At 38.1% G+C, this 22,882-nt stretch overlaps 1 protein-coding gene across 1 annotated transcript in view; it reads right to left on the bottom strand.

The window, feature by feature from the left end:
• LOC129697395 (transcription factor AP-2-beta-like) overlaps window positions 1-22,882 on the bottom strand; it is a 49,630-nt gene that overhangs the window by 19,482 nt on the left and 7,266 nt on the right. The window contains 1 exon segment of the mRNA XM_055635903.1: window positions 16,877-16,937. Coding sequence (XP_055491878.1) covers window positions 16,877-16,937 — 61 coding nt within the window.

The following is a 22,882-nucleotide window of genomic DNA, read 5'->3' as shown; positions in this document are numbered from 1 at the left end:
CGAGCTCTAGAGATCCCTAAATGAAAGCGTCATTTATCACGCTGGCTACTTTAACTCTGCTCGTTTGCTCTCTCTTCTGGGACCAACTCATTTCCTGTTAAGTAAATTACCTTAAAAAGTGCCAGGCAGCTATTCCCACACAAAATACGGCACAATGACTCTTGACCATCTCGTTAACCCCACTTTGGAAACAGCCATTTTATATTTTACAATTAAGTATTAGCTGCACCCTTTCCTCGGTTGGCTAGCACTTTATTTAATTCCAAAATAATGAAGTCACATATATTTTCCTGCAACGAAATCTCCCTAATTTCAAACAAATTTAATCTGCCGTAAGAGGGATGCAAAATGGGAAAACATTTGTATAACAAACAGTAAATTGTAAGTAAAGTAATGGGTGCAATTAATTTCCAACGTGAATTTATTTATAATGCACCATCGCGTGTTGGAATCACAATAACGATGAAGGCTACATTCAATTTCTGATATTTTCAATTTCTCTAAAGTTTATTATTTCATAGCTATATTGTCTGATATTAACCAACATCAATTTTTTTTTAAATTTGTTGCTGGGGAGGTTATTACCTGTTTATTTTATATATATATATAAAATATATATATAAACTATTTGAAAGTAAGCATGCAGGTACAGCATGCAGTGAAGAAAGCAAATGGCATGTTGGCCTTCATAACAAGATGAGTTGAGTACAGGAGCAAAGAGGTCCTTCTGCAGTTGTACAGGGCCCTAGTGAGACCACACCTGGAGTATTGTTTGCAGTTTGGTCTCCCAACTTGAGGATGGTGGGACTTGGATGGTGGGACTGTCACATGTTGATAGAATGGAGCAGTTGGGCTTGTATACTCTGGAATTTAGAAGGATGAGAGGCAATCTTATTGAAACATATAAGATTATTAAGGGGTTGGACAAGCCAGAGGCAAGAAACATGTTCCTGGTGTTGGGGGAGACCAAAACTGGGGGCCATAGTTTAAGAATAAGGGGTAACCCATTTAGAACGGAGACGAGGGAAAACTTTTTCACACAGAGAGTTGTGAGTCTGTGGAATGTTCTGCCTCAGAGGGCGGTGGAGGCTGGTTCTCTGGAAGCTTTCAAGAGAGGGCGAGACAGAGTTCTTAAAGAAAGCGGAGTCAAGGGATATGGGGAGAAGGCAAGATCAAGGTACTAATTGTGGATGATCACATTGAATGGCAGTGCTGGCTCGAGAGACCAAATGGCCTACTCCTGCATCTATTGTCTGTTGACTATTTGGTTCAGATAATCTATACACATTATACCAACTGTGATGGGGGTGAAAAAATATTTCCAAATGTTTGAAAGTCCATAGCAGATTTTGAAATCAAATTCTTCATTCCTTAATATTAAATACATATTTGTTTCTGTTTAAAGTGCTAAAACATTTGTCTTGTTGAAATCAAAATACAGTAGGATTATTTTCTACTCCTGCAGCACAATCTGCCTGATAACAAAACGTCCCATATGAGTAGTTCTCATGAAGTCTCAACATACCCCATCCAACATCAAAGATGACCACCATTAATATAACTTTAACCTTCAATATGAGAGCCATACAATTATGCCAAATATGCAAAGCTCTACTCTTTCCCTACAAATGTAGACACGTTAGCAAAAACTGCTGGTGTGAATATTGTCTGAACATTAACATGAGTGCAGCTACAATAGAATGAAGCTTTGACCTTTAACAACCAAAAGTGAAAAATATACCTTCCAACCATGTTTAAAATGAATATATAAGGCCAAAGGTCATCTGAACAAAGATGGCAAAGAGAAACAATTCAAGCATTGTAAATGCTTTCCAGTACATATTGGTACATATGAATAGATAATGCATGTTAGTATCAGTAGGGCCCAAAAATAAGCATGTGAACCCTCACATTATGAAGCAACATGTGTTATAGTATTCTTGCAACCTCTGTGTGCTTCCAACAATAGTTCCAGTGAAGATGTTTCAGTTTCTTCAAGTTGTTCAATATTGTGGAGACTCCGATACACATCACAATAATTCTACACCATGCCTGGGCTTTTCAAACATTTAATTCACAATCTCTATTAAGCTTTCAACTGATGTTTGACTTATTAACAGAAATTGGAGAATGGCAACATCTGCAGTGAAATTCACCGTTTACTTCTATCAATTTTCTTTATAGGGACTGCAAATAAAGTGTTACAATTTGCCTGCTAAATGAGCAAAATGACTCACATTTTGTACAAAATCTTAAAAACTATTATAGGTTGATGCTCCTAATGATACTATTGATATTGTTCAACTATTACAGACCTCCTTCACTCTACCCACACAACTAAACCACATGTTGTGTCACAGCTTTTATCATTATCCTTGGACTCTTGGTGAATCAATAACATAATTTTACATTTCTCACTTGTCTTATATTCCAATTTGTACAATTCGTTCATGTTCTTTGCCAATTTCTTCATCCCCATTCTTCTCCTATTCTGACCTTTTGATGATCCTTAAATCTAATTGTTCTTAGGTTTTGTCAAGCCCTTCAGCAGCCATAACCTCTTGTTTTGTAAGTCCTTCCCCATATACTGTATATCTGTTTCCCTAACTCTCTTCTCTTCTTTAGGTCACTCATTAAAATGTGTTCATTAGATGAAGTTTGATTGTCTGTCGAAAAACCATCTGGTGTAGTTTGGAGATGTTTTGTTCAGTAACAATTTTCTGTAGTACAAAGAAGACACATAATAATGGTGCTACAGAGCTTTGTTGACCCTGACAGTATTGAGATTCATGCTAAAATGACTTTCGCTAGCATAATCCAAAAACTAATTACATTGAATCCATTTTCCAAAGCTAATTGTAGAGACAAGGTACTGCAGATGCTAGTTTACAAAAAAGGACTAAAAGTGTTGGAGTAACTCAACACGTCAGGCAGCATCTCTAGAGGACATGGATATGTGACGTTTCGGGTCGAGATCCTTTGCAGACTCAAGTCTCGCAAAAGGTCCTGAACTGAAACATAACGTGTCCATATTCTCCAGAGATGCTGCCTGATCCGTTGGATTACTACCACACTTTATGCCCTTTTTCTCTTCTTTCTTACCTTGCTGTGCTTTCACTATTTGTTTTTTCCTTAAAATATTTAATGGCTTCACTCTCAAAGGTCTATGGCAGATGCCATCTCTCTAGCCCAGGAACATTTGGATAACAAGAACAACTAGTCAGATTCCTATTCATCAACTACACCTCTGCTTTCAATACCATAATTCCTAACCAAGAAAATCTCCAAATTGTGTAGAAAGGAACTGCAGATTTTGGTTTACACCAAAGATAGGCACAAAATGCTGGAGGAATTGTGCAGGTCAGGCAGCATCTCTGGAGAAAAGGAATAGGTGATGTTTCAGGTCATGACCCTTCTTCAGATTGAGAGTGATAAATATCTTGTTCTCAGTCTGAAGAACCCAAAACTTCACCTATTCCTTTTCTCCAGAGATGCTGCCTGATCCGTTCTCCAAACTCAATGACTGAAGATTTGGCAACCCCCTCTGGATCCTTGACAGCTCACCCATAAACTGTAATTAATAACGATGGATGGCAATACATCCTCCACAATCATTTTCACAGTAGCACCCAAGATGGCTGCTTTTTCAGCCCCTTATTATACTATGTATACACTCAACATTGTGCAGCCAAATTCTGCTCTTGCTTCTTTTATGAGTTTGCAGGTGACATCACAATAGCAGGCTGAATCTCAAACAATAAAGGGATGAAGTACGTTAAGGACATAGCGACCTTAGTAACATGGTGTCAAGACAATAACCTCTCCCTCATTGTCAGCAAGACATTAACTTCAGAAAATGTGATGAAATACATGCCCAAATCTACATAGACACAAAATGCTGGAGTAACTCAGCGGGACAGGCAGCATCTCTGGAGAGAAGGAACGGGTGACGCTTCGGGTTGAGACCCTTCTTCAAACCCCCATCTGCATTGATGGTGCTGAAGTGGTGATGGTCAATAGCTTGAAGATCCTTGGTGTAAATATCATCAACAATGTCATGGTCCAATCACATTGGTACTACTGCCAAGAAAACACACCAATGCCAATAGACAATAGAAAATAAACAATAGGTGCAGGAGTAGGCCATTCGGCCCTTCGAGCCAGCACCGCCATTCAATATGATCATGGCTGATCATCCACAATCAGTACCCCATTCCTGCCTTCTCGCCATATCCCCTGACTCTGCTATCTTTAAGAGCGCTATCTAACTCTCTCTTGAAAGCATCCAGAGAATTGGCCTCCACTGCCTTCTGAGGCAGAAATTCCACAGATTCACAACTCTCTGGGTGAAAAAGTTTCTCTGCATCTCCATTCTAAATGGCCTACCCCTAATTCTTAAACTGTAGCCCCTGGTTCTGGATTCCCAAAATATCGGGAACATGTTTCCTGCCTTTACCATGTCCAATCCCACAATAATCATATAGTTTTAAATAATCCTTCTAAACGCCAGAGTATACAAGCCCAGCCGCTCCATTCTATCAATATATGACAGTCCCGCCATCTCGGGAATTAACCTTGTGAACCTACGATGCACTCCCTCAATAGCAAGAATGTCCTTCTTCAAATTTGGAGACCAAAACTGCACACAATACTCCAGGTGTGGTCTCACTAGGGCACTGTACAACTGCAGAAGGCCCTCTTTGCTCCTATTTTCAACTCCTCTTGTTATGAAGGCCATTTCTGCTGTTCACGGAAACAAACCTGGAATCAGTACAAAGAATAAAGGTGTTTTCGATTGTTAATTATAATTTTAAAAAAAGGGTTAGGGTTAGGGTTACTTAACTTCCTCAGAAGACTAAGGAAAATCGGCAAGCAAAAGCCCACTGGAAATTACAAGGTAGATACAAAATGCTGAAGTAACTCAGTGGGACCAGCCTCCCATCCACTAACCCCCTTTAACTCTATCTACACTTCACACTGCTTTGGGAAAGCAGACAACATAATCAAGGACCAATCACACTGCAGTCATGTCATCACCCACCTCTCTTTTTAAGATAAAGATACAAAAGCTGAAAAGATTCAAGGTTTGCTTCTTTCCCGAAGATGGACACAAAATGCTGGAGTAACTCAGCGTGACTGGCAGTACCTCTTGCGAGACCATGTCTCGACCCGAAACGTCACCCTTTCCTTCTCTCCAGAGATGCTGCCTGTCTTGCTGAGTTACTCCAGCATTTTGTGTCTATCATCGGCTTAAACCCGCATCTGCAGTTTTTTCCTACACATCAACTTCTTTCCCGCTGCTTTCAGTCTATTGAATGCTAAGCTAAGGATGTATTCCTGATCCACCTCTACCTCATTGTGACCATTGCATTTTTTAAAATCTGCTCTTTTTCATCAGCTGCTGTACCATATTCTGCATTAGTTTTTTACTTACTCTCTTTGCACCACCTGTACACTTCTGTATGGTTTTGTTTGAAATCAAGTATGGTTGTTTTTACCTGGATTTCAGGCAAAGCAAAACTTTTCACTGTATTTCGGTACATGTGACAATAATAAACCAATACCAATAATAATATCAATACCAAAGACTTCTTAAGAAATAATACTGCATGTTCTATGAATCTTCTGACTAAAGACATTTCCCACAAGCTCTCCCTGATGAATTTTACTGATTATTTCAACTGTCAAATTCTTATTAACAGTTCCCCACCAGAAGAATCCATCATTCCTATTCACTGAATAACGTCAGTCAATTTATTTTTACCTTCCCCCAATTCAGTAAAAACAGGCCTGTTTGAGAATGTCCTTGAGAGGCCTGATTGCCTTCTGAATACTACTGAAATGTAGAAGTGGTATAGATGTACATTTGCACGGTTACTATACGGAAATGGTGGTATCATTACCCAGTTTCTATGTGAGTTTTGCTGAGCTTCTCTCAAAATAATACACCAAGGTACTCATCCCACACTTCAATATCATGACTCCATCACAAGCATCATTATAGGGAGATCAGTATGAACATATTTTATATTTTTGATGCTGTTCCAATAGTGGGATGCACATTGTATTCTAACGGTGACCTAATAAATGTTTATTGTGAATTCATCATTGCTTCTTTATTATATTGAGGTTCTTATCACTAATCTATCTATGCTGGCAATTACAGACAACCATGAATGGGAACTCTTAAGATTGTTTTCTCTTCTTTTAACTAACTGCATGCATTCATTTCCTGTTTATTGTCTCATTATGTAGTGCTTCATATGTATTTATTTTAAATTTCTTCTGACATCTGTCTGCCATTCTGCTCAACATCTGTCTGCCATTCCTATCAACCAACACATCTTCCTCTGCCAGGTCTCCTACTTACGAGTTGTCAGCAAGTTCTGAATAGAGCAATAGGTCTTACCCTATTTCATTGGTGAAAATGGATGTAGTAAAGACTAGTTATGGGATTAATCACCTCATAAACATCCAACCAGATATTTGTTGAGTGGCACTTTTAGGCATTAAGGGTGGCTGCCAAAAACAGACTATTAGCATTTTGCATTTGCAAATGTTGAGCATCTCTTTCTAGAGTTTCCTGGGTGATATGGGTTCACTGGGCAGATCAGCTGTGACCCCTGTTCTGCTTAATTTCTTTTAGAAACATAGAAACAAAGAAAATAGGTGCAGGAGTAGGCCATTCGGCCCTTCGAGCATGCACCGCCATTCGATATGATCATGACTGATCATCCAACTCAGTATCCCATCCCTGTCTTCTCTCCATACCCCCTGATCCCTTTAGCCACAAGGGCCACATCTAACTCCCTCTTAAATATAGCCAATGAACTGGCCTCAACTACCTTCTGTGGCAGAGAATTCCACAGATTCACCACTCTCTGTGTGAAAAATGATTTTCTCATCTCGGTCCTAAAAGACTTCCCTCTTATCCTTAAACTGTGACCCCTAGTTCTGGACTTCCCCAACATCGGGAATAATCTTCCTGCATCTAGCCTGTCCAACCCCTTAAGAATTTTGTACGTTTGGCATGGACAAAGCTGAAAAGTGAAGCCAAGTAAGTTTTCTTCCAAAAATCTCTCCACCACAAACAAGGGAGTTCTACCAATGAGTTAGTGGTATTTAAATTCCTAACCTCAAACAATCTCAATATTACATTGCAAACTGTAGAAAGCTTGTTGTATCAAGAAAACTTGGCATCATGTTCGGCACAGACATTGTGGGCCAAAGGGTCTGTTCCTGTGCTGTACTGTTCTATGTTCAATGTGTACAAACTACCAAAGGAGGTGTGACCTGCAAAAACAAGGAGTATTTATATAGACAGTGTCAAGAACTAGGAATTAAATTAAAGAAAAGAGCATAAAAGATCACATTTGCTTTATCGTTATAGTTACTTATGCCATAGATGCATTTATAAGTATAGTGGGGAGAGCAAGAAGGATTGCAGAAACAGAGTACAATAGCAAAGACGTTGTCAAGCTGGAAAGGGTGCAGAGAAGATTTATGAGGATGCTGCCAGGACAGAGGTCCTGAGCTATAGGGAGAGGTTGAGCAGGCGAGGACTTTATCCCTTCGAGCATAGATGATGGGTGATCTTATAGAGATGTACAAAATCATTAGAGGAATGGATTGGGTAAACACAGAGAATCTTTTACCCAGAGTAGGGGACATGGAGGGAAAGATTTAATTGAAACCTGAAGGGTAGCTTTTATACACAACGAATGGTAGGTGTATGGAACGGCTGCCAGAGGAGATAGTTGACCCACGTAATATTGCAAAGTTTATGAGACATTTGGTCAGGTGTATGGATAGGATAGGAATAGAATGATATGCACAGAATGTAGGCAGGTGGGACTAGTGTAGATGTGGCATGTTGATTGGTATGGGCAAGTTGGGCCAAAGAGCCTGTTCCTATGCTGTATGACTCTATGATTCTAAATGGACTGGAAGCTTTAATGGGACTAGAAGGACCAGTATGGTTGTAGTAGACTCAGACTGGAAAAGATACCTATGATAACGAAGAGGACAAAACTTGTAAATGTATTGAAGTGGAGAGAAAGCCTAGGTGGAAATATTAGAAATAATAATCAATCTAAAGAAACAAAAGAAAGTATGTTGCTTATCAGAAATAATAATTTGAGCATTAAAGGAAAATCCAAAAGACAAAGTCAGTAAACCAACATAAATAAATTTAAACTATCTCAACAAAAGATTAGACCAGAAGGATAGGTCAGGGATTGTGGTCCAGGGAGTGCTTGTAACATCATCAAGACACTGCATGATGAATGATGCTGTAACAAATAATAAATAGAATGTAGAAATGTTATGAGTACGAATAGCAATGTCCACACTGTAAATTTAGTAAGTACAGAATTCCTGGCAGCAGATACAAAGTTTAGAATGTATAAATGCAAAGATGCAGCAAAAGCAAAGCAATTTTGGAACATAATTTTGGTACAGACCAAGAACAGACCCCTCAGCAGACAATGACTGTGTTGAACATTATGCCAAGCCATTTCTTAACTACTTGCACAAAATCCACATCCCTTCATTCCCTGGATATCCAGAAGAAGTGGATGATTTTCGGTTTCTTAGAGAGTAATTATTCGTACATTACATTTGCTAACTGTAATGTAACAACATAATATAAATAATATAGACTGAAAATAGGTGCAAAATGCTGTGCGCTTGGATTACAGTCTGTAGAAATTGGAAGTCAGCAAGACTATCCTGAGGGGAGAAATGCTGGAATATGTGGGTCTTTCATCAATTTCCTTGCTCAAGTCAGAAAATTACAGATTTTTTTCAAACCATTTAGAGCAATTTTCTGTAGGAAAATTCTGCAAATGTCCCAAATATATGTGGAAAATGAATTGTAAAGGGTATCAACATTAATATGTGCTTTTACAAGTATATTAGGGAAACAAAAGTATGCCACATTGAAAATGAGCAATAATAATATTGTAGATAAAAAATACAAAAATATTAGATGCTGAATAATTATTTTGTGTTAGTATTTAAATAGAAGAGTTTGTAAGGGGAATGGATAGGGTAGATGCACAGAATCTTTTCCCCTGAGTAGAGGAATCATGAACTAGTGGACATAATGCTGACGAGGATGTTGCCAGAACTGGAGGGTGTAAGTTATGGGGACAGGTTGAGTCTCTATTCCATGGAGCGTAGGAGGATGAGGGGATATCTTATAGAAGTATACAAAATCATGAGAGGAATAGATCGGGTAGAAGCACAGAGCCTTTTGTCACGATTAGGGGAATCGAGGACCAGAGGGCATAGGTTCAAGCTGAAGAGGAAAATATTTAATAGGAATCAGAGGGATAACGTTTTCACATAGAGAGTGCTGGGTGTATGGAACAAGCTGCCAGAGGAGGTAGTTGTGGCTGGGACTATCCCATCATTTAAAAAACAGTTGGATAGGTACATGGATAGGACAGGTTTGGAGGGTTATGGACCAAGCGCATGCAAGTGGGATTAGGGGAGCTGGGACATTGTTGGCCAGTGTGGGTGAGTTGGGCAGAAGGGCCTGTTTCCACACTGTATGACTCTATAGGTATAAGGTGAGATGGGAAAGATTTAATAGCAACCTAAGGGGAACGAGTTATCAGAGAAAGTAATTGAGGCAGGTGTAACAACAACATTGAAAAGACATTTGGACAGGCACATGAATAAAACAAATTTAGAGCAATTTGGGCCAAATGCATGCAGGTGGGACTAGTGTAGATGGAGCATCTTGGTCAGCATGGGCAAGTTGGACCGAAGGGCCTCTTTTCACATAGTGTGAATCTCTGTCTCTTAGAGGATAGAACTTTAATATCCTTTGGGAACTAATACCAATGCAAACGCAAAATACTTCAGATATTATAAACATGGAATAGAAATGGAAAATACTGGAAATATTCAGCAGCACACGCAGCATCTGTGAAGCAAATCTGATGAACAGAGTTCAGATTTTCACAGATTTTAATATTCTTGACACTTAACATCTCTGATGTTAACAGGTCATAATCTTGAAACGAGAACGTTGTTTCTCTCTGTAGTGACTTTGATTGGCCGCTTTCCAACAGTTTGTGGTTATTAAAGTAACCAGGGACGGGACTTGTCAAAACTATTTTAAGGAAAGTAACAATAGTTTGGTTTAGTTTAGAGATGCAGCATGGAAATAGGCCTTTTGACCCACAGAGTCAATGCTGAGCATTGTTCACAGTAGCTCCATGTTATTCCTCTTGGAGAATTCACGATTTTAAAAGGACTAGAGATGTCTATATTTTGCCATGTGAATTTTATCAAAGATACTGGACAAATAGGGACTCTCATATTTCTGTTTTGCTTTTGTTTTTCTAGTTGACCTTTTTTTTCTCTCTTTTTTTCTTTTTTTTTTCTTTTTATCTTTTAGTTTTTTTCTTATATGTTTAATCCTGATCCCTATGTATCATATATCATATTTAGTTATACCTGTTTTTTTCCATTATTCTTTTTGTTTTGTTTTTTGTTTTTGTTTTTGTTTTTGGAAAAAAAGCTAATAAAAAGATTTTAAAAGAAAGAAAGATGACAGAGGGATAGCAAGTTATTTTAACTAACTTCAGTTGTTGAATTCAGTATAAAGAACAACATGAAGGAACACGTTGCAATTTTGACCCAGCTTGAAGTCATACCCGATGAACATGATTACAATTTTAAAATGCAACTAAGCAAGTTGATACGGGAGTTACAGTTGATTTTATTTACGTAGTTTTCAAGAAGGCATTTAATAAAGACAATCAGCAGAAGATGAAATGGATGCAGATGTGTGACCTGGCCCAGAATTTGGCTATGTGCTAGATGTGATAGCAGGAAAAGTTTCTTATTTGCAATATGTAGCCAGAACTATTCTATATCGGTGTCTCAAGAACATATTGTATAGCGGATGAGATGGAAAGCGGCATAAAGATGGGGAATATAATGAATGATTTATATGAAAGCATTAAGTCAAAGGACAAAATTAAGGGGAAATACATTTTAAGCGAAACAATGTGAAGTCATCCAAGGTGGACCTGAAAAAGAGGCGTAACAGTGTCTTACAAATAGTGAAAATCTAGAAATAATGGGATGCCCAGAGGCACATCAATCCGTATGTATTGATAAAAAGATAAATGCAATCCTGATCTTTACATCAAGGAGATTGTAGAATACAAAGGCTGAATATGAAGAGATAGGCAACGACTATACAAAGATTGGGTTCGAGCACAATGGAAGGAATGTGAATGAAGAAAATATTAGCTTTACAGGGAGAGTGCAGCATAGATTTACCAGAACTATACCCAAGCTCCGGGATTATAATTACAAGAAAAGTTTAGAAAATCTAGGTTGGCATTCTCTGAAATGTAGAAATTTAAGAAGTGGTCTGATCAATTTCAGGTTGTCTATTGAAACTGATGGAGTGCTTCAAAAAGCTCACTTCCCCTGTCTGCTTAGTTTCATACTGGGAAGCATTGTCTAAAAATTAGAGCCAGCTCACGCAGAGCAAACAAAAGGAAATCCATCACCATGGAAAAAGTGGTAAAACATTGCAGTTTCTTTTTCTGCAAATAGAATAGATGTTAGGAGTTTTTGTTAGTTACAAATCTAGAATTGCTAGATCTCTGTCAACTGAAATTGATAAGGAATATGGGACCACAAGAAACTACAGGTGCTGGAATTTTGAGCAAAACACAAGATGCTGTGCTCAACTCAACGGTTCACTCAATGGTTCAGGCATCATCTGTGGAGGGAATGGACAGCTGATGTTTCGGGTGGGGACCCATCTTCAGGATGATTGGAGTGGGGGGGGTTAGCAATATGGGCATAGGCAAATCTGTCACCAATCACCCATAGTTCAATGAATAAAATAACGCTAAATGATTTAATCCCTATCTCAGGCATTAGGTCCAAATTCTTCTAACACGTAAAACGTGTTTTATCAGTTTTGCAGTTAAAGACGGTACGGCGCATTTTCCCATACCTTCATTACACTCATGATTAATGTTTTTTTTCTGTATACTGGGAATAAAGGGGCGGTAACCTTACCCTTTGTACTGCACCGCTTGCAACTTAGCAACAGCATTTTTCTCACTCTGTGTCAATCGTTTTCTCGCTGGGAATCTTGCGCCATTGGTTAGTTTTTAAAAAAAAATTAATTCAATGAGCCTCTCTATGAAAATGGACCAACTACGGAATCTCCAGGCCTGTGGAGGATTTACAACATGATTTTGCCTGAGATGGAGTATTTCTGTTATGAGTAGAGACCGGAGATGCTAGGTCCGCTTTCCCCGCAGTGGTGGAAAATAAGAGGGGATATGATTAAGGAATATACACCAGGGTAATATTTTAATCTGATAACTATTTCATTGCAAACTACAAATGGCAGTCTTGATTTTGTTACTACTCTGTACTTGTGTATAATGTATTATGAGTTTATATATATATATATATTTATTTGTTTATTTATTAAGACTAAAGTTTAGTTTTTAAATTAAAAAGATCACAGGCAAAAAAATGGTAAACTGCATAACGTTGGTGAGAAATAAAGCTAGATCACATAGATTTAGGGTTCTAGGTAAGATATTTAAAGGGGAACTGGGGCCAAGTGTTTTCACCCGGAGAGGGGTGTGTACATGGAATAAACTGCCTGTGAGAGTGACAGAAACAGTCATGAGCAGTATTTAACTGGACAACCACTTAAACTACCTGGGCATAGAAGGCTGTGGGTCAAGTACTGGAAAACCAGATTAATGCAGATGGGTAACCACTGGTCGGCATAGATGTGGTGGGATAATAATCTGATTTACGACTCTATGATTCCATTTGCTTTATCTGTTCCGCGTCTTTCACCATAATTGTCAAACACAACATGCCTTGCCCTTGTTGGTATCAATTGACTATCTTTAGCCTCAGCAAACTAATTCCATCTCATTAATTTTTTTTCTGGGTGCCGGACAGGTGTAAGGCTGGTGTTTCAGCCACTCAATATATAGCACATTAATGAACCGCGCCGGGACGTCTTATTTAGGGCGAGGATTCCATTTGATCTTGCCTTCACCCGATCCACCAAACTAATATCGGACTTGAATTCCATTGTTCTGTCTGGAGCATATGACAATAAAGCACTCTTGACTCTTGGCTCTTGGCTCTTGAAGGAGAGCCCTACACTGCACAATATTCAACTAGTTATTATTGAATGAAAAACATAAATTTGTTAGATTATAAACAGAGTTTACATGCAAGGGTAGCTTTCCTGAAATGTTGATAAGATAATCAAACACAATTTGTGTAAGAATAAACGGAGGCACCACGGGGAAACTAGGTTTATGCAAATACCCATTCTCTTAATGATGTGCAAAAATTGAAATATAAACGATTTAATGGTGTTATCCTTGAATTATGCACAATGAATTGTTTTATTGCCCTCTTGTCTTTGTGACAGTCACTGCTCCGGGATTACTGGGACTAAGTGCTGAAAAATTGGATTCGGCTGGGTAGCTCTTTAATGACAAGCACAGACGCGATGGGCCGAGTGGCTTCCTTTTGCGTCTATTTCTGTTTCTGTTATATATTCTATCGCAGTTTCCACGACCCTTTCGTGTGAATTTACCACCAGGTACCGGTGAAGCTATCTTTACCTCCAACGCGTTTGTTTTGCCAAGGTTTCGCATATAATTACTGCTCAATCCGAATGGGGAAAGACGATGAAGATTTCCCGATACGGAGGCGAACAGTCGCATCCAACTATTTACTTATGTAGAAAATAACTTTCCTCTTTGCTCGCTGCAGATTGAAGTGACTTAAAGCTAGAGTGTGGAAAATCGCCAGTCTAGCGTGTTTCGCCGATTTGCTGGAGACTTCTGGAAATTGCTACAAACATTGGTTAGAACTCCTCATAGCTTAAGATATTCTCACGAACACTAACTGATTCAGGAGGTAGTTTTATAAAGTATAATGTGTGTGAAAAGTCTGCGATAATTTGCAATTACTTTGTTCACTCCGAGCTACAATTATTCATCGGCCTTTATCTGACAGTTTGCTCATCTTACTCCCAATCTTTAAAAGCTACTTCCTCGGCAAATGTAATCCGTTGCCCTTCTTGTAATTTTGTTTTAAAAGGCAATTTTTGGTTAAGGACGTTGTCTTTACAGAAAATGATTACAAAACGTGTCAAGGGCTAAATTATTTGACTGGTAATGGCCTGTACTTCTGAAGAAAGTTAATGGTACAAGGAAAGATAACTCTGGGAGAACTTAGTAGCTGTAATAACTCACAGCTGTTGCCGTGTCGTTACTTATCTGCGTCAGTTAAGGCAGAAGTACAGATCACCGTTTCTTTTATGAAAAGTTAGTCAGACTTTAGGAAGGGGGGGGGGGGCGCATTACATACATCTTTAAAAATCTGTTTTATAGTTTAGTCATTGTAATGGAAAATGTTCGAAAGGTATGTTGTTATACAGGGGACTTGATTCTATTTACTTTCATTCTGTTGAAGTGGTGATTCTAAACCCTGTGACTGGAGGAGTTACCACCCAAATTAAGTCCCAAATCACTAAGTTTCATTCAAGTGCATATTTTTATTCTAAAGTTTGCGACCAGCTAAAGATTGCAGCATCTCTATCGAGGGGATCTATGGGAGGCGCTGCTACAAAAAGGGCAGCCAACATCGCCAAAGACTCACACCACACTAAGGAGTGATTTCACTCCGACCATTGGGAAGAAAGTTTAGGAGTCTGAAAACTGTGAACACCAGGTTTAAGAATACTTCTTCCCAACAACCTTCAGGCTCTTGAATATAACAAACACTAAATGAACAATGAACCGCCTTGGTTGCACAGAGCACTTCCGCTTTAGCACTAATTATGTTTTTATTTTATAAATTAATTAATTAATTAATTAATTAATTAATTGTGTTTTAAGTTATGTGTTTTATTAGTATTGTGTTTACAGGCCTGCATGCTGCTGCAAGTAACAATTCCGTTACTCCGTTGATCGGTACATATGGCAATAAACACTCTTGACTCTTGACTCTTGAATCAGTAGTCAGTCACGGTTTTAAAATTTGGCATCATCTTTGAACACTTGCAGTGAGTATTTGTCTGAATAAAATGCGCTCAATCACATCGAATTCAAACAGCGGAAATTGCAGCCACCGCGTTTCTTTGAAAAGAGTTCAGGCGGCCGGAGCGGATATGGTGTCTCTTTATATTCACCCGGTGATGTTACAACTGAGAGCATGCATATTTTTGTCCCCTTTGGTTGTGCGTGCGTGTGCCTGCGTGTGTATTTTTAACCTGCTGACGGAGATTGGCGCAGGCTGATCAGTCAGTCGTGGAGAAACTAGAAAGTTGGTCTGTACATGGTTCACGGAGCTTGCTCTGAGATAGCAAGGTGCAGAGAACGGCAGAACAATCACAGGACTTTAGCACAGGTTACCACACACAGACCCCCCGACAAAAAAACAACAAAAAAACAAACGGGAGGTGCGTGCGAACGGAAGCACGACCCTGCTGGTAATATTGTACAGGAAAGCAACCTGGCGTGACTCAGGGGATCCTAATAACACAAGTTATGAGGAACACACGAAAACAGAACTCCGACGCGAATGCAACCAAGAATACTATGGCCCAGTAACCTCATACACAGAAAACCTGCCGGCAGAGATAAAAAGTACAATGCTGAGATCATGATACCATCAAAATAAGCACTGCAAACCACCAATCGACTGAACTTTGACAGCAGGATGAAACAAAACACATAACTATCATACCATACCCAGTCCCTCCCCAAATACGGCTTGCTTAACATAGCCATGTCAACAACCCCAAACAAGGCAAGTTGATGCTTTCGAGCTAAATGCGAATATATTTCTTCTGGTTACAATAATACGAAAAGTCGCAGCAACAAAGTAGTCTCTAGCATAGTGATGTCAGGCTTATGCATGACCCGGTGACCCCCTTCCCTCAAAAAAGGCCAATGTTGTCGCATGCTTTAAAGTGGCAAACGCGAGTTTAAACATCGGATTTTGTTTTGCAATAAATAAAACTGGTATTTTTGGCTATCGTCCAATATTACGTTGTATTCAAACGCTACGTGCATTTTTCGTTTGCTCTGAAAAGATTCGTTTTGACCAACGGGATTTTCAGTTAAACTTTATTTCGGGCTTATGTCCATAGTTACTGATGGAAATTTAGATACTTTTGTCTGATGAATGTCCATCCGTCGTCTCCCTGGCTGTCAACTCTTTTCATTTGCAATCATATTTTGTCTACCATCCAGCTTGCCATCGATTCAACCACCCATTCACCTTTCAGCTAATAGAAACTCTGTTATATATTTCATTTCCAAACTAAGGTTTCTTTGTAACATAAAACTCCATAAAGTCTCAATGTTATATCTGTAAAGAAGCTATACCATTTATAAACAACGTGTTGTTTTATGATATCCATAAACTGCTACGTGTTGGATCATCAAGTAATGTTGCTCTTAAATTAAGATAAGTCTTCTTGTCTAATTCCATCTAAGAAAGGGCTGGACACGAACACATCAGTGCATTGTGCGTTATTACCGCATGGAAATAATCTACAATTTCTCTCTGTTCTCTAGACCCAGAAAAATATTTGATATACAATTTACTCAATAAAGGAAGCGAGGTTGGTGTGTTTCAGTGAATATGAGTACAATTAGCCAATCTAAAATGTGGTACTGTTGCGATGGCTCTAAATTCAATGAATTTAATAGACACTGTCGATATGAGGTTACACGTATATAGCTAAGAAGGTTCATTCTACATGGTTATTGGAATACAAACTATTGACTTAACAACTTAACCATGCATATTAATTGTGTTTTATATTCCATACCCTTTTTAATGACGGACTGGTCCAATAAACTCATGCCAGTGGTACCCGTGTCATCCAAAGCCTGTTAATATATATAAAAAAAAGGTCATATCACAATTCAAATTGACTTGATATTAAACAGTCATGTATATAAATCAAGCTCAACTGAAATCGACTATCTGTTATTTCCATTTATATTACCTGTTTGAGGGTTTATTATTCTAAGACGAAATTACCAAAGGAAATCAAATTCTCCAAAATTACATATTATCTGAAAATAAGCTGCCTAACATCTGGGACCCAAGCGCTTTTTGTTGTTATCGCGGAAAACATTCCGAACAAATTCATGAACAAAAGCATATATTTGTTTAAAATGTACAGCTATGTAAATGAATTTAACATATTTTACCTAGTGGCAAATTTACCCAGCTATATGTAGCTGTGCAAATATGTGTGTAATAACATCTATATATTCAATGCATTATACAATAATACGTATGTTCATGATACATGCTTAATAAAATAGCACATGTGAGCATCTCCGATTAGATAATTATGTAATAGTATCATTAATAAACATACTGTCATTCTTCCAAAGCAAATGTTACTGACTAAACGAGTAACTAATTAAAATGTTAATTCTTCTTTGAAGTAAATATATGTTAGGAGATGTATGATATTTTAGTTTTTTCTCAACAGAGACATAAATTATTGCAACGTTTGTCAGCAATGAACCTTCAGTAGATCATGTTGAGAAAAAAACGCACATACCCTTCCTTGAATTAGTTTCTGGAGAAATTCACTCATCTAGAGACTAGAGTTTGGAAATTACGCTATGCTATATTGACCCATTTAGAACAAGGCAGAACAAAATCTTGCCACATCTTTAATTAAATCGTGGTCGTGCAACTGCAAAAGCTTATTATGTGTTCTTGTGTTCAGATGCGTGTGATAATCTGACCCTTAGCGTCAGACGGTTAATGCCATACGACACGCACGATTATTTCTTAAATGATTAGCTTTGTTTCTGTTTTGGTTATTTACATCTACATTGGTTAAACAAAATAAGTAATATGTAACCCTCCGAGGATTTAGCTCTTGTATGTTCTTCAAATAATCATAGATGTCTCGTGTAATTGCTTTTATCCAAGGTTTTCCAGGAATTGCAATTTTGGAATGTACCTCAGATTTGCTTGAGCTAAAAGCCATGCTTCATCAACGACCATCTACATTAACAAAATAAAAACCCAGAGTGATAGTCCCCCATCGCCTACTATAATTAAAAGAAAAAACCAATATCATACACTGGAGTTTAACAATTTGGGTTACATATTTAATTCCTTCTGAAAGATTGGAGATAATTTAAGGAAGCGCTACTTTATCATTTTACTAATCCTTCAAACTTCATGTTAGTGCTTTGCTTTACACAACATGTATTTAATGTTACACCTTATTACATGCTTTTTTACGTTTACGATTTTGACGTTGATGATCTAGAATTTCTAATATTTAATCTACAAAACATATTTTACATTGGTAGATATAAAAAAAGTTTTCCAACATATATTTTAATTTGAATGCATGCGATTTATTATTACATGGTGGTGGAAGCAACGTTAACAGAGCGTGGGACAATGTCCACGTGTCTCCTAGACACGTGCTTTAGTCTGTTATAGACAATAGGCAATGGGGTGATAGCATATATAGTGAAATGAAATATCACGGCATCGAATTCAAAGTAGCTGGACTCACTAATGCTAGCTCTTAATAAATTGAAAAGTAAATTATCTTGCATACATTCAATCAGTAATATTTTTTATCACAAGATACGCGTGTTTCCTTCGGGCAATAATTTTGGAGAAAAAATATTTTGAGATGAGCTTTAGAGTAAACCACTTCAGCAAAATGTTCAGGAGAAGTTTGTGTAGCTAATGAGAAAGGTCTACTTTGATTTTCTATCTAATTATCACCGCCTGCTGGGTTTTTGTAGAGGATATTCACGCAGCATGTTGGCAGTTAATAGTCACAGAGAGTATCATAAAGATTTAATTAGAAATGCATGCGGAAATGAGGGAAAAACAACTCACACTTTTAATTACCAGACTCTTTGCTTTAAAGGGATGCGAACAGCGGGATTTTAACAAATTGCAAAAGGGAACGCGTGCACGTTTACAAACAGTTTACTGAACGTATCCTCCTTGCATTTGGTCTAATTTTTATTGTTTGCTTTCCTTTTTACGCCGTGCCTTCAGTGGCGCCCCCTCTATATTTCAAATTACTCGCTTTCAAATTAAAAGCAGGCTTGTATCCTTGAAGCCAGAATGGCCCATTTCCTAGGTGGCGTGTTAATATCTTTTGTCTACAATTAGCCAGATCCTGATGTATGTTCCATTTAGAAGCAAGGTCGTTAAAACCGCTTGATGGGTGTGGCAGGCGAGGAGAAGAATTATCTCCATAAATATCATACAATAATTCTCGTACGATATACCCAGAATTTCCACACATATAAATGGCAATTTAAAAATCTCCGTTCTTGTATTAAGGCATTTTTTCTTGCCAGGTTGCACAAATGCTAGCCAGTTTACGAAATGTTGTTTATTTGTGCAGGTCCACAGGTGACTCGAAATGAGAGTCACTGTTGTTAAAAATAAAGCTATGTGTCATATTTAATCCGGCTATTGTAATTTAAACACAGAGCGGTGCAGATGAAAGGATTGGCAATGTTTACCAGGCTGGATTACATGCCGCCAGATACAATCTACGCGATGCGAGTATCACGGGAGTTAGACTTTCTGCGCGAATGTGCACCAAAGTGATGTCGAAGAGATGCGCCCACACGGTGGATTTTGTAATATATATTAATCGCCATAGCGAGAAATTACTTTGAAACGCGGAGTAATATTATAGCGAGACTTGTGACAGTTTTGCTGGCGGAGATATAAAAACTGGGACAAGGAATTGATTCAGGGAACTATATGTGATCATTGGGGGACAATGAGATCTCACTCGCTTGCAACGCTCAATGGTAGAAAATTCAACATCATTCCTCAGCCTAGGGCAAGAACTGCTTATTTGGTTAAAGTTCATTCCCCTTTGTTCTTATTTAAAAAAAACTGCCGCTGACCCTTAAAGTATTATCACTGTACTTATCTTGTGGATATTATCTTTCAGGTACTTTTTGTAAGTCAAAATAACAGTTATATTCTTCATTTTAATGTTTCTCCCAATTGGTCCTTAATTAAAATATATAACAACTAATCTGTTCCAATATAAAGCCTGATATTGAAAGAAAGGGGTGATTATCGAAAAATATCCACTGCTGAATTAGGAGGAACTCGATCATAAGGACGAAATGCATCGTTGGGGATCATCGTCAATGAACCAAGTAAACACTTTCCTCCCGTTTCTCCTCCTGGGTAAAAATCTATTCGCCGAATTATGATTAATTCTGACAGACTTTAGTGTTGTTTTCATTTTCAATTAACCAAATAATCCAAAGTTCGAAGTAGTAACAAGTATTTGAGGGTAACATCGTTGTAACCTAAATAACTCAACTTTGTCAACAAAATGTCGACACCCTTCATCTTTGGTCTTTAATCAAAATTTTAATTTACAAAATGCCGACGTTTGCATATTTGAGGTTTTTTTAAGGAGGAGGTTGTATTTCGTCATTTTGTTTTCTTGGCACCGTTCCCCCGCAAATGGTGACGGAAATCAAACCAGCCTTTGCATCCGGGGGAAAACCCCAAACAGTTGCGAAACCTGTAAACTTTGCTAAAGACTCAAAGATTAGAGGGCCGCTTATTGCGTGCACCAAGTTTAACATTTACCCGTTTCAGCGCGTTTTGATAATGGAAACTATACTTTTGATGGTAAATTCTATCTCATAAGCACCTCGGCCCAGCCTGGGTCTTAGGGTATGGCCAAGTATTCACTCGCCAAGGTTCTCCTTGCTGAGCACACAGAAAATGCTGCAAGTTTTTACGAAATGACATTTTATTTAATTTATGTTTGCATTTTAGGTGGATGGGAATCGGTTGACTAGATTACGTCTTCTTGTGGGATGTGTGTGTGTGTGTGTCCTGGGAGGCAGGAGGTGCTGCAATGGGGGTGGGTGAGCGGTGGCGAGTGGGTGCTGCAATGGGGGAAGGCGTGTTGGCTCCAATAATGTCATACTCGGGACAGTTAAATTGGTTACCAGTGGAGATAATATTACCATCTGGCTTCAGAATGTATACAGGGAAACAAAAATATTAAGCACGTAACTGTTCATGGAAAGGTTCGAAACCATTCTGGAAAACGTGCTTTCATTTTAGCAACCAGAATAGTCAATAATCTTATCGAATTCAATTTTTTTTCTTCCATTTTTTATATTAATGCAAAATAGCGTTTAGTTTAATCAAATGCAAACTGTTCATTGAAATCATCCATATTATACTTTATACCTCTATTTCTAATGTATCAGACAACATATATACTCGAATTGTTTAAGTGCGATAATGTTAGTTGAAATGTTTTAATAGTCTGGCTGACCTGCCGGAGCCCAATAGGACTAGCGTATTGATAATATTTTTAATTATTTTAGCTCAAATTTACACTGCGTCGCCAAATATTATGTGGAATCAAAATCCAAATAAATGGACAAGTAAAATCTAAATCTAAATGAATGGACAAATTAGAGGGGCGATGACGTATTGGGCATTTGTGCCGAAATAATTATACTTTAAGAAATCTCATTTGCACCAGATAATCATGCATGCTTTCATTTAAATTTGTTAAAATCAGCAAAATAGTTCAGGAGATAATTCCAAGACGGCGACGTTAAAAATAAACCCGTCGGTTTTGATTAGATGCCTACTCACTAAAAAAGAAAGCCTATGTTTGCACAATGCAAGGATGGATTCCTGTTCAGAGGCGTTTCTGGCGCTATCATCTGCACTATTGCACTATCATGCAGACATGATCCACTATTCGCTGAAACAGTTATCCATGATAATTCAGTTTTATTTTGAGCAATTTATGATAAATGTCGAACGGTACTCCAAATGCATCGTGTTTCCGAGCAATCACTGCGTTCTTCTTTGTTTCGCAATATTGTTTCCAAAATACGGACCATGGTGCGGGAATCTGATTGTTTTTGCAATTGAGACTATCTCAATTCCAAGAAAACCTAATCTGGCTGTGGGTCGTTTTAAGAGGAAATTAGGAGGGACATCCAAAGTCTTGTAAATAAAAAAAAGTCCTTGATAATTTGCAGTTTTTTCTAATCATTTTTTTTGTTTCCTGACTTTTTATTTGTTAAATTTTAAAACGGGGTGACTAAGTAATGCTCCACTGTCTATATATTTAATGTTTCAAGGTGACGTGGAAGTTATTCCTGTCACTTCCGTATGCGGTTGGACGCTTAAGGTAATTGTTATATATTCATTTCGAAACAATTCTGAACTATAGAACAAACACTGAACATATAAAACGTGACCTGCCATTCTAGGCACATTGGCTACAATGTCACGGGTCGGTTTTGGAATACCAAATACACCTTTACTGCAAATATATATTTAGGAGATGAATCGACTTTGGCCACATAGTGAATGATATTACTAGTGCTCTGAAGCTTGGTGCGTGTACAACAGAATATCATCCTACAATCAAAAAGAATCACATTAAAATCTTGATGACAGATATATGTGCATGTATCATTGTGACACTATACGATTAATTTTACGACTGACGCCATTCGTCTTGAGTTGAAATCGCAAAATAATATGGTAAGTATAGAAAGGATACCGAGACGTTAATGTGGTCCCATCCTGGACGCATAATTTTAAATTTGCAAAAATAATCACAGTTATGTCAAAATAACACGCGCACATTACAATAACCGTGAATGAACAAATGCATGCTTAAATGATAGCCCTTCTGTGGTTAAAGCGTCTAGCTCTAAGCCTGGCTGGAGTAATGTAGTCCCCCCTGCTGAAAAGCGTAGTCGAACACGCGTACAAAACATTTCACGGGGAAGACAGCAAT

Source organism: Leucoraja erinacea, chromosome 5 (assembly GCF_028641065.1).
Source record: "Leucoraja erinacea ecotype New England chromosome 5, Leri_hhj_1, whole genome shotgun sequence".
NCBI classification, from domain to species: Eukaryota; Metazoa; Chordata; class Chondrichthyes; order Rajiformes; family Rajidae; genus Leucoraja; species Leucoraja erinaceus.
Note: the sequence above shows the minus strand (reverse complement) of the source record. Positions and strands in the feature narration are given on the sequence as shown.